The sequence below is a fragment of the Orbicella franksi genome, chromosome 2 (assembly GCF_964199315.1).
Source record: "Orbicella franksi chromosome 2, jaOrbFran1.1, whole genome shotgun sequence".
Taxonomy (NCBI): domain Eukaryota; kingdom Metazoa; phylum Cnidaria; class Anthozoa; order Scleractinia; family Merulinidae; genus Orbicella; species Orbicella franksi.
Window position 1 is genome coordinate 30,045,156 of NC_138146.1, and position 13,344 is coordinate 30,058,499.

The 13,344-nt window shown below is 36.5% G+C and overlaps 1 protein-coding gene across 1 annotated transcript; it reads right to left on the bottom strand.

Annotated features, from left to right (window-relative positions):
* Positions 1 to 1,999: 1,999 nt before the first annotated feature.
* LOC145469624 (QRFP-like peptide receptor) lies at positions 2,000 to 3,555 on the bottom strand. The gene has a single exon (XM_081453384.1). The coding sequence runs from the start codon at positions 3,548 to 3,550 to the stop codon at positions 2,411 to 2,413; it is 1,140 nt and encodes a 379-aa protein (XP_081309510.1). The 5' UTR covers positions 3,551 to 3,555; the 3' UTR covers positions 2,000 to 2,410.
* Positions 3,556 to 13,344: the final 9,789 nt, after the last annotated feature.

Here is a 13,344-nt window from a genome sequence, read left to right on the forward strand (position 1 = left end):
GTCATGAACCGAACCGCTCGCAGTTCTTTCATTAATTTAAGTTTTCATTTTCCATGTCAATGTGTTCAAATACCATTGTTTGTATTAGTTTTGTGACTTGACACAGTGGAAGGCGGGAATTCTCAACAGTTCATAACGGAATATCTCCCTGGGTTTTGTAGCCCCAGGATTGTATATTTAGCCGTTGAAATCTGTTCCAAAAGTCGAAATTTGAAAATCACTGAAATGGAATATTGATCTGGTCTGTAAACTGAAATACTGACAATTGAACTTTGACTGATAGAGGATAGGTTATGGAGAGGGAGTTTGTTTCTCGGTGTGTAAGTTATTGGTAGATTGCTTCATTAAGCAATGAATGACAACTTCTGCGCCCGCGACATGTACAGCTCTCTCAGTGTGACAGTCTGTCGTGTTGCCCGCGATGTTATAACTTTTCCTTTCTTCCTCTCAGTTCTACTTGGCACCTTTCTGTTTCTCTTTTTTCATCAATTGACGCTATTGTATAAATGTAAAAAAAATACCAAACTAGACTACCAGACTTAGATGTTGGTCTCCATCCTTTCAGTTCGACCATGATCATAGTCTCTTGGTGCAATCGATTGCGCTTAGTCGCAGGCCTGGTCGCTAATTAAAATCCCATGGCTGCGACTCGAGATCAGACACTGTCAACTCTGTAGCATTGAAGCATTGCAACTTTCAGTAGTTTGGTAGCCGGGAAGCAATGATCGTATGTTAAAAGGCCAATCATGGCGAGTTTTGGTCAAACCTGGCCAAATTATGACTGAGTATTTTCTTCTGTACAAGAAATTCCGATTACCATGCGCCATTAAAAAAGAAAAGTGTCAGAGGCATTTGTGCCTCTTGCATGAATTACAACACAACGGCACTGAAAAAACTAGTGTTTCAAAGAGACAGACGTACGAATATTATCTCAAAGTTCCCAATAGGTTCAAACTGGACCTCTTACATGAAATTCAGGAATAAAGTGAATATCGAAATTAAAACCGCCAAAATTCAATATTACAACTCTTGTTTTTTTTTTCAAAGAAACCCTAGAAACATTAAGCATGTTTGGCGATCGAGAAATCAACGGGTTGATGGGAAATGAATCCAGATCCACTAAATAACTAAAATTAAAGAAGGATTAAAGGATTAAAGATATCAGTAACATTTGTAAAGGGAAATTTTTATAAAACGGGACCCTCTTAACCTGTCAGATGTAAGACACGCCCTCTTAATATACTGCATGATTACATTACCCCAATGGAGCAGACTGAGGCAACGTGCCAGGAGACATCATTTAGGGGATACCGTGAAATGAAGCAGCTGGTCTCGCTAATATTTCTGCTCGTTTGCTGGAGGGGGCTGTGCACACCCATAATTACTTTTAGCTTAACTTTTAGAATAAATTTCTCGACTACCACAGGAATATTTTCACAAGCCTGGAAATTGGCTCGAGTCTCCATTATATTCAAAGATGGTGTGAGAACCAATCCTGATACAATACATTTTATATTCCAGACTTACACTCTCAGTACCAGTTGTAAGTAAATTAATTGAGAGAGTGACTTTTAAGCGCCTTTACAATAAATACCTAAGTTGCTAAATATTCTACAGTCCGGATTTGGGCCTGTATTTTCCACGAAAAGTTTACTCAGTTGAGACCACGTCACAAACCAAAGGCTTTGGAATATCAACTAAGGCCTACTAAATGAAATATTATTTTCAGTTCTGAAAAAGTCTTTGAGACCATGGACCATGGTTCTGTTGGAAAAGCTCAGACTCTTTGGTATCAATACTCTTTGGTAACACAAAATAATGCGAAATGATAAATCACATCCTCTTTTTTTTTTTTCTTATTTTATTGTTTATTTATCTGCTGGCTCACTAAACAAATACAAGAATTGTGTCAGCTTTTTATTTAACGGATTATTGATAATTCTACTCCGAAGTAGGTATATGCTTTAAGTGCAGGAGTTCCTCGATCTGCACGACGCTCTTGCATAATATTAATAAATTACACCAGAAAGCTTTTGCCACTGATCCTCAGCTCAGCTAAGCATGTTAAATTTATGCTGTCTTTATAGACTATTTAAAGATCAGTTTTTCATTCACGCTCGACTGCTAGGGAATCCCATATGAATGCAACGGGAATTAGGGACGACCAGCGCGTGCGCTATGTTATAAAGCATTTTAGTATATGGATATTTTTTTTATGTAATCAGTCTTGAATTAATTGTTATATGCAAGCTTAATCACACGTTCCCCGGTGTTAGTTACTACATCCTTTTGTTTCGCCATTTTCATGTTCTTTAAGCGTGATGTGGCGCTGTGTTTTATTGTTGAACTTGCTCGGAGACGGCAGCCATCGTTTCCTGTTGTCAATGTCCAGTTTAAAATTCTCATTGTTTCACATCTGATGTTCATCTTCGCCGCCAGCCTCCTCATAATTCTTGCTGCAGCTCCGTTTCGACAAAGCATACTCGCTCCTCAGGACAGAGGGAACCGTCTGGTGGCGCGAAGACGAAGAACTTGCCACTCTTTGGGGAAGGAAAGCCGAGAACTTCGAACAGCAGCATCTGGCAAGCACCCTTTTAAACCCCTGGCGGTAATTCTCACTGAAAATGGCGTAAACCGCTGGATTGAGAGCGCAGCTGGCGCGCATGAGTATCTCACACGCAAAGTAAAGCGATTCAGAAACGACAGCGTTTTGGAAGAAAAACATGAACGTAGCGATCTGCAATGGTAACCAGGATACGATAAACACCACTACTACCGTGATGAGCATTTTCACGACCTTCCTCCGTGAATTGCGCCGCTTCAATAAATTTTTCGATTCTTCCCTCTCTGTTTCCCCAGGAGGCTTTATGTACCACAGATGACGACAGATCACCGTGTACAATACAGTTATTACGCAGATGGGAAGACAAAACATTACGAAGAACAAAATCAGCGTGTAGTTTTTACTCGCTGTTTCATTGTCAAACGCTGGTTCCCAGATCTCGTGGCAGGTCAAGCTCCCGTCCTCGTCTTCAACCACTCGTAACACCCACAGCAACGGTGTTGCCACGGCAACAGAAGTCACCCAGATGACGGCTATAATCCAGTTGAAGACACGTTTGTTGATTATGCGCTTCAGTGGCATCAAGATGGCGAAGAATCGATCAAAAGCTATTGCAGCTAGAGTGAGAACTGAAACAGGAACAAGCATGAACTGACCGAAGTTCACAACTTGGCAGAAGAAGATTTCGAGACCGCGGCTACTCATGGCCCAGCTGTATCCTTCAAATATCATAACGAACAAAGGAGGCGTAGCAACTAAGGTGTAGAGTATGTCTGCGCAGGCCATGTTCACGATCAGGTAATTTGTTACAGTGCGCATGCGCAGACTTTGCAGGACGACGCAGATCACTAAGGAGTTTCCGAAGAACGAGCCAATCATAACCAGTATGGTGGCGAGTGTCTTTATGATCTGAATTGGCACATTTAATGGCGCTGTTTCCCATGTACCGTCAGAGACATTTTGAGACATCACACTTGAGTCATTCATTTCCCTCCTGTAACAAAAACATTTGGTAAAAATGTCATATATTTCAAACTTTAAATTTCCATTAGGAGGATTACCCTACCTGTTTCCTTTGCTGTATGATTTTAACTTGCAACTCGAAAAGCAAACGGTTCTAAAGTAGTTAGTTGTTGAAATTGCCCCTTTTATAGTTTAATCATCTTCTGAGATGACATGTTTCGACAGTCGATCGCCTGATTTATTGTTTCAGACCTTGAAAACGCCCATTATATGATGGCAAAGATATGAAATCGAAGCAAGCTTGCAAATGTTGGTTAAATTAAATACACGATGGATGTATTGAGGTATCAAACAAGAAGATAACATATATGGAACATAACGCAGTAAAATATGAAACTGAAAAGAAACGAAGGCCTGTAAACGCAACGAGAGATACTTGGCAAATAATCATCATTCAAGTACTTCAATTCAATATTCAACCCACTCATAGCACAGACGCATTTCCCTTATTGATAAAACGAACTGAACGAATAGTTAAAGAGAACGGGAAATACTGAAACTATTTATCACCCGGTAGTAAGAATAAATGTCATGGGAAATACAGTGTCAAGAGAAAATACTTGTTTTCAAGTTAACACGACTGAAAAAAATCATTTTACTGTTTAACTAATACTGAAGATTTCTATCATTGCAAACAGATTTCCAGGAGTGCTTCGGGTCATTTTAGAGAGTGCTAAAATGGCCATATATATATCACTAAAGGTGTCAAATGTCAGGATTTATAATAATCACCTTCTCTTCCTGTTATTTTGTATTGTTGACTGTCTTGTCGTGTCGATCAAGCAAATGACAAATATAGCTGTTTAGGCATCATGATGTTCTTAAATCTAATATCAATATATTTTCATAAAAAAACCAGCAATACTCTCCAAATTGCTTTCATCTTGTTAACAGTACAAAATAGGAGACAACTTGTCGCCAATATTTCCTATTGAAAATTAAAATCCTTTGTTCATCTCTTGAGACTATTTATACCGGGTCAAGAGTACTATATCTTGATCTTAACATCAAAAATTGCCATCTTTGTTTTCTTTTCTAGCCCTCGAGGACAGTAAATTCGTGACATGCTTGACAAATAGTATGCCAGTAACACGTAAATGATATTTCCTTATTCAACGATTAGATATCAAATATCATATCCTGTATGATGTGCTTTTGTTGTTGTCTTTTTCTTGAATAAAGTAAATGAATGAAAACATTGAGAATTGTGTCTAGAATGGGTGTCTAGTCCATCAAAAATTGAAAATACTGAATATTTAATCACATTAAAAATCTGATTGAAATCTCCGGCAGGATTTCATTAACGCCTCGCCTGGGCGAAAGAGGCGAAAAAGTCAACATTCGCAATGGAACTGAAAAAAAAAATGTTTTGGAAAAGCAGTAGATCTAGACATGGCCTTCAGTCAAGTGGAGACTGTTTTGATTTGATCAGCGTTTGAATTGCTAATTTGTGTGCGTATTTTCTTAGCTCAGTCCTGACTTCAAACTATTTAAGAGGATACTCAGTATACTCTGCACCGCCCTCCCCCCCCCCCCCCCCACCTTTGTTTCTTGGGATAAATAGATTCAGTTATAAAAAAATTCCTACCAGCCTTAAACAAGTAAGTATTCCCCCACGGCTGACAAAGTTAAAAATTCCATGAACTCTTGAATACTCGCTCTCCATCTTCGACACTGTTCAGCATATGATGCCGTATTTATAAATAGCAACTAACTAAAATGCCAATCTTGAATTGTATGCCTGTATTATTTTTGTCCTGAGCTAAATATTGTTCAGCTGAATTATAGTCTCCGACCCTGAGCTCCTTGTTTAGTTCATCAGGCCACAAAACTTTACTGACGAGCTATGAATCCAGCCAGAAATAATCAAATCTTACCTTATATTTTACACGCAAAAAATTAAGAGTGCATTTGTACCCAAAGCCACAAAAATGTCGTGAAGTTTTGCACTCAGGTGATAATGAACAAAAACGTCGTGACGGTTTTTCGGGCAATTTTTTCCTGAGAAATATTAAATGACAGCAATTAGACGTGTGAGTTGTTGCTTTTATATAGGTGCGCAAGTCACTAGCTGGAAACGTGACAATGTTTCCCATAATCTCAATGATAAATAAGCGGTTAAGGAATAAGTGGATATATGTCTATTGGTATAGGTTTCCGTGTCCTAAAAAAACAGAGGAAATGAAGCCAGATCAATTATCAAAAGCCATTTTCTTTCCGTTTTCTTTAAGGTTAAAAGATCCATTGTCCGTTTGTCACGCGGGTTGCTGTTAAATGTCACATTTGGTATTAGACTTAACATCATGCACTTTTCACGAGTTTTGTTTTCTCAATAAAGTTTGTCTTGGCCCTTTTTTGTGTGTGCACGGTTTTTTAAAAAACTTTTCAAATCATTTTGGCATTTCCACGGGGCTTAAATATTCAAGGATAGGTTTCCCTTGTTAATTTCCCAATATATATTACCTAGGTTGATATAATTTCCTTTAAAGTGGAAAAAAATAAACGGCTTTTAGAAAAATCAAAATTCAGTAGCCTTATTGTCATGTAAATGTCCATTGCCATTTTAAATTTTTATGCAAATTCTTTATTAAATGTGTATCGCGTGTCATGCATAAAAGAAGAAACAAAAACAAACACCAGAACATAAATTCAAAGTAAATGAATAGCATTTGTATTCCAATTTCTGTTATTAAAACGTCCGGAAAATTAACAATACTAGCCTAGTAACTGAAAGAGAAAGAGTCAGCGACGTGCCCAGCTATCAAAGTTTTACTAGATAAACATTAATGCTAACTCACTGTGTAACAGTTCCTTTGAAAAAAAGAGAATCCCTTTAGCAGACGTTTTCTTTATGGCATTTACGATGGTTGTGTTTTCTGTCGAGACGACGCGACTATTTAGACAATGAACCTGTATTCCCTCAAGCAACAGATATAACTCACTTTGTCATAGCTTTATTAGGTCAGGCGGTCGGAAGATTGAAAATGACATACTGTATTGACCTGGATCAAATGATTAATAAATTGACAGTCACTTTTGAAGCGTGTATTGTGAGTTTTCTCCTGTTTAGGTTTCACCGTCCTAGTAACATTGTTCCTCTCAGAACAAACTGTCAATTTTAGGTTTAGTTTGCTTTTACGGTAGTTTTACCTTTCACCTGATAAGCGTTTTCGATTGCTTTCAGGTTCATGCTGTACTGCAAAAGTCATTTATCGATTAAATTTTTTCGTGTTCTGTAAAAAAAAAAAAAAAGAACAATTATGGAAAAATTACTGTTAAAAAAATACTTTTGATTATCATCGTCATTGCCTTGGTCGCTTCCAGCTACGCAGCGAGGCACACATTTTTCAGTAAATTGACAGTAAGTCAGCCTAAAGTGTGCTTGATTTATCGAGTTTCTGCTCAAAAATGCTATCGGAAAGGGACCTAAGGTTCAGTTCTTACTATAACAATATCTCATTTTGTTAAATATGTATAAATATATATTCATTTATTGATATTCGTAAGATACTGCACCCTTCTTCGTCAAATAAACTCAGTTTCAGTAGACAATCATCTTCCAAGCACCTTCGCATCACATAGCAAATGATTTGCGTTTTTTTTTCTCCATAAGATCATTCTGTATGCCTCTATATGGCAGGAAAAGTCAACAGCTCATTCTAAAGAGTTAAATTTCCATGTTTGGCTTTTACATATTTACAAATATTTGCAGCTATGGCCGGATAAAAGATGAATAACACTACAAACTTCATCTTGTTTCTAAACGGAAACAGCCAGAAAAAAATCCTTATAAAACAAACTGTTCTTGAGGTTTATTTATCTTTAATTTATTTTTTCCACTTTAAGGCTTTTATCAATTTTTTTACAGTTTGATTGTATCTACATCTTTTATAGAACCTAACTGATTCTTAGATTGAACAATCTAGAAAGGGCGGCCTTTTTTGAGCCAGAAACGGAAATTACACCAACACCATTTGCAAAAACAATGAAGTGAGCAAAATGTGAAAACATGATGTTACTAAAATTCTAACTTGCCCTGTTCCAGTTACACTGTAATAGTTTTAAAATATATATCAATTTCAGCAGAAGAAATGCCTTTGTAAAGAAGCTGTTATGAGGAGCCCATGGCTTGCTGTCACTAGGAAAGTTAGTTACATTAAAGTCGATGGCGATCAGATCAAAAATCACAAAGCTTCTGTAAATTTGCACGGTAATGCTACTATTAGAAGCGAGCAAGGTTTAATTAAATATAGCTCGAGATTCGTTCTACTCTATTTGGTCAAAACAACAACGAAACATAGGAATATGTTAATTCTTAGCTGACGATTTAAAGAAATATTTTAGTCTTTTTTTCAAATTCTTTTAAATTTCTTTTGCATTTTCATTTAAAAAGAGGCAATTAAATCAACTCAAAATCCCTTTATTTTCTCGCTGATACCAACATTGTACACGTAATGTAGCACTAGTTAGTGAAGCCTAATTACATATCGTTTTTCTTTAAAAAAATCTTCTTGAGTAGTAATCCTTGTCCATATTGGAGTTAACAGGTAAAAAGTACAAAGAAAATTTCTTTCCTCATTTTATTTTTAACGTCGAATCACTGAGTTGAATAGTATCTCCAGAATTTAACTTAATTGAAGCAAAACTACATATTTTAATGGATGTATTTCGTGCGAGTTTTAGTGTCATCCATTTTTCCAAGTAAAGAATAATTTTCCTTAGAAACTGGGAAAAGTTCCCTATTTGCCTTAGATAACCGTTGCCTTGTAATCAGATCATCACATCTTGCTGAAATTATTCCGTCAAATTTCATCTGGCCAGTAGTGCAAGCTTTTAAAGAAAATGCATTAGCCAAAAACGTTTGACTCATGAATAATATGGCTTTTTATTTAACTTGAGCCGCCATCATTCTAGACAAAAAGTCTAAAAAAATCTTCGGGTTTTTTTGACCATTGACACCAGATGCTTTCAATTGACTTGAACTCGGCGACACTGAGAAGTGAAATTAGCAACTTCATTCGTAAACAGGATTAAGACGTTCCACGCCCTTTCCTTTTACAAGGAAAATGATCAAAGTTTGCTGATTACTAAGAGGACCGTCAATCGCTTTCGATCGCTTGCTGAAGAACAAAAACAAATAATGCAAATTTTTATACGATGGGAATGTGCCAGAACGTCCGCATGATAATGCTAGTGTTACAATAGTAATCTTGAAATTATTGCAGCATTTTTCAAATTTGTCGAGCGTGACCCACGTTAATTTTTCGGATCTTGATCTATTTTGTTTCGTTTTTGTTTTTTTGTTTTTTTACTTAGAATTTATGTTTATCTTATTTAATAAACGGTTCTGTCGATGTTTCCTTGGATTATAGGGTAAGTTTGTACACAACGAAAATGTCACAAAAGACTCCGACATTTTCGAATTAAAGTTACAAGAAAACAAATTCAAACAAACTAACCAGTAGCCTTCAAACGTAAATCAAAGGAAATATGGGTCTTGACTTTAAATTTTGCTGGTGAAGGCGTGAAATCAGGCAAATATTTTTGGCAAACTTCGCAGTTCCTAACAAACCACTTATGCCACGTTGTATACGAACTGGACGTTGATAAATTGTATTTAAGTCCAGATTTACAGAAAGAACTCTTTCGTGTCATAAGCGAATACAGGATCAACGACAAGGAAAAGATTAATTACATTAAAAAGCTCCTAGCCTCTCTTGACGTTACCCAAAACAAGGAGAACACGCCCCTTCAGGTAATAAATATTCTCCCTAATGGTAGCTCTTTAAGTTAGTGGTTTATTTAAAGTGAACGAGAGGAATTTTTGTTCGACGCAATCAAAGCGGAATAAGTTGCAAAGAAAGTTTTAAGACCGTACTATCGGTCGGAAGATGCAACTCTTTCGTGGCACTTTGGTCGAACTATATTATGGGAAGTAATGAAAAAAAGCGTGATATGCCAAATTAAAACAGGTGAAATTCATGGGTATGGATCTCAATCACATTGTGCTCATCCTCTCCCGAGACAAAAAAATGATTTGTATACTGGGGATATTTGATTTGATTAATGACTTCTGAAAGGTTTTCGTTGTTAATGCTAGAGACATACTGTAGACGTAATATATGAAGCCAATGCTTGATGTAAAATCCGTTTATAAACAGTGGACCTAAAAACTCAAAACTCCTTTGCCATTAGATGGACATAGGCAATTTGTAGTCAGAAAATTTTTTTTTTTTATCGCAAAGAATAAGTGGATGGCTGGTACCTTTTGGTTGAGGCCTTTTCTATCTAGTTTGCTCGAAAGTTTTCTGTTTCTTATCAGTTTTGTTTTGTATTCTTTTTTCATGCAGAATCACTTTGTTTCAGTAATTTTTGGACATTTCAATCTGAGTATCATGATTTTTATATGTGTTTATTTATTTATTTATTTATTTATTTATTTCTGCATTTGATAAGTTCGATTATTTGTTGTTGTCGGTGCAAAACAATAAAACTTGTGGAGTCTTTTGTCAAATCAAATGAACGCCCACCTAAATACGTTAAACCTGATAAAAACTGTCAATTGTTACTTGATTCTTAGCGTTAATACCATTCTAAGTTCATTAACTGTAAGTTAATGAATTGAAAAGGCGTTTGTCTAGATTGTTTGCAAGATTTAGGCATTGATTTCAAAACAAAAGACTAATCTTCTGCATTTTGAGTGACGTAGATCATAAAACTACCGAAACCCATTAACCAACAAATAAAAAAGGAAAATTACTATAATGAAATCTATTTAAACCCTTTTAAACGATATATTTGCTCAGGAGATGGACCTAATGGCAGACGGTAATTTACTTTCAAAGCTGGTTTTATATGCCAGTGAAATATTGCAACCCTAAAACAAATTACACTCTCTTTTAATCAGTTGTGCAAATGTTTTGGGATTTCTGGTAAGAAAAAATTAGATGTAAAGCAAATGACTATAGTATGCTATGACAAGTTGTAGGCTTTAATGACGCTAAATGAGAAAAATTTGGTCCGGCAGAAATTTTCTGTCATTTGTCCCTTACCAAGAAAAAGATATCACGAATTACTTGCATTTTGAAATGAAGTGTTAAAAATCCGGGAATTTGTTTTAGTTAAACCGGACGAACAAAATAAACTACCACGATTTTTAAAAAAAAAAAAAAAAAAACTTCATTGACGGCTAAATAGTATCGCAAATTAATTTCGCGATTATTTTAGGATAAGAGTCGGTAGACTAAAAACGAAAAGAAACCCCCGACTTTCTGCGGTTTAATCACGTCAAGTCACTAGCGATAAAAATAAACTAAGTTTCTTTACATAAATTTGGTTTTTGATTCGTAAACTTAAAAGCTGTAGAACGGCTAAACCATGTTATTGAATTCAGGCTAGAATTTAAGAAGCTATCGACGACAAAGGCTAAACTGACCACAGGGGTAAAGGAATCAAGTTATGAAACATGAAAGGATATTGTCGGCGGCGGGACAATCAGCTAAAAAACGACAAAACAGAAGAGGATAATCTGTTTTAATTAACGTAGATGGAATCTGCTTTATCGCACAGGCTTGCGCCACCTAAATTGAAATCTGTTCAGCCCTTTCATGCATAAAGTCAAATTGCGCGTTCACATCCCAGTAGTTATTATACGAATCGGCATTAAATATTATACTTAGAAAAGTCTCCTACCTGAATAATGTGCCACTTATTATATGACAAGAAACTGTCCTAACCAGTCGGTTTTACGAAGGATTTCGATGGTTCGCCCCAATTCAACGTTGCAGTTAATGGTTAAAAGCCGTGCTGTACTAGTTATCGGTGAAACGGCTTTGTTGTCAGCGGTTGCTTCCTTAATTCTATTGGTTTTCATCCGCTTTGAGCGTTAAACTAGCTGGAGACTGGGCGCAAGTGGCTGAGAAACAGCAACCATGAGAAGAAAATTAAACAAAGCAAGCTAAAGACAGCTGGTTTGACACAACATTTTTTTCTAATATCGAATGTAACGCTCCAGGCTGAAGGTTCAAGAAATTCCCTACGCTATTTAAAGAACTGAAGCAACGACATTAAGATTGACTGATTTAAACTAAACCAATTTGTGGCGTTCCGTAGAATTCTAGAAAATATGGGTCCTTAGCCAACAATTTTATAATTTATTTGTAGTTGAACATTGTCTTAAGTTTGATATATCTCAGACACTGAGAAGCAAACTGATAATATCACATCAGTTTTTTAAACAAAAAATAGACGGCATCTCCGACAAGGTTGTGTAAACTTTTCTTGACGAATAGACCTTAACAAATGAACGTGGTTGTTACCTGATTCCCATGACAGCAAATTTCCGTTCCACGGCAAATTGAGCATCTGCTTTCAGTTTTAATCATCGGCTGATTCTCAGTCGGTACAATAACAAAAAGTTTAATTTACCGGAAATTTTTTCTTGTCTCGCACAGTAGACGAGTGAATTAAACAGTTTCAATGAACTTGTGTAAGCTCCATTCTTTGATACAAGAGTACGTTACCGGTAGTGATCTCTAGTTTACAAAATCGACGACGATTAAACCAGTAGTGGATCTAGGGGAGGGACCTGGGGATCCCCCCCCCCCTTTTTTGGGTGAAAAAAAAGAAGAAATGACTGAAGGAAGAAAAGCCAGCAGGGCAAGTAAAACAAAACAGTCCCCCCCCCCCCCTCCCCCCTTAGCTCAAAGTCTGGATCCGCCACTGAAAACGATCCCTTTTTGCGTTCAAGAACAAATCTCGTTTGTCGATGTACAAGGAAATCTGTAAAATAGCAAGCCGCTTGTAATAAATGATCTTAAACAAAAGACTTCCCTCGTAACTCGACCCTCTAACTTCATACGGAGTACATTCGCGTCACCTGCCCGTACACCATTATGATATTCCTTAATCAAATGGCCATGCTTGCATATTGCGTATCAGACCTCCTTCAGATGGACACTAGTTTCAGCGACTACTTCGGTCAGGCGAAAATTTACGAAGCAGGTAGTTTTACAACCAAGAAAAATTAAATTTTCAAATTTACAGAAAGCTGCTGCGTTGCGATCTTAATGTACTTTGGAAAATCTCTAAACAATACCAGAGATTAATACAGATTGTAACAGTAGACAGACAATTCACGGCAGAAAAAAAATCCTTCGTCTTGAAATAAGTGTATACCGAGTATAACGACGTAGATTGAATTTCTGCTAAATTATAAGAAAAAAACTTACCTCTCATAATGTAGGAAAGTCGCGTAACCTGAGTTATTACACTGCATCTAATGCTAATTACTTCAAATTCATATTCATCAGTGTACTTTATTGAAATTATTGTTGCTTCCAGGAAAACGCCTTATCTAGCGTTATTAACATTGAGTTATTGCCAATTGTTTGCAGTGCAGGAAACACCTAAACAGGCAAAGCGCCAGTCTTGAAAACAAATTGGTCAAAACGGGTGTTAATTATAAACTGAAAGTCTTCGTGGCTTGGCAAAAGGGCAAAATGACTAAATTTTCTCTTTTGTTAGCTTGATACTTAACAAGAAAAGCATACAAAAGAATTTTACTTTTTTTCAAATAGATTTTGGAGAGCTTTCGATTAGCTTCCGATTTTCTGGCTGACTGCCGAGTTGCTAGGTTACAGGTTAACCATTGTGTAATAGGTAATTGCACAACATGGTCGAATCACCTTTGGCCGAAGAAGAGAAAGAGTGTTGTTTTTACCTAAAAACATGATTTGCCCTGCCAAAGCGTTTGTTTT

Excerpts from the sequence above, each read along its gene's own strand:
- LOC145469624 (XM_081453384.1), bottom strand. The coding sequence starts at position 3,550 with ATGAATGACTCAAGTGTGATGTCTCAAAATGTCTCTGACGGTACATGG.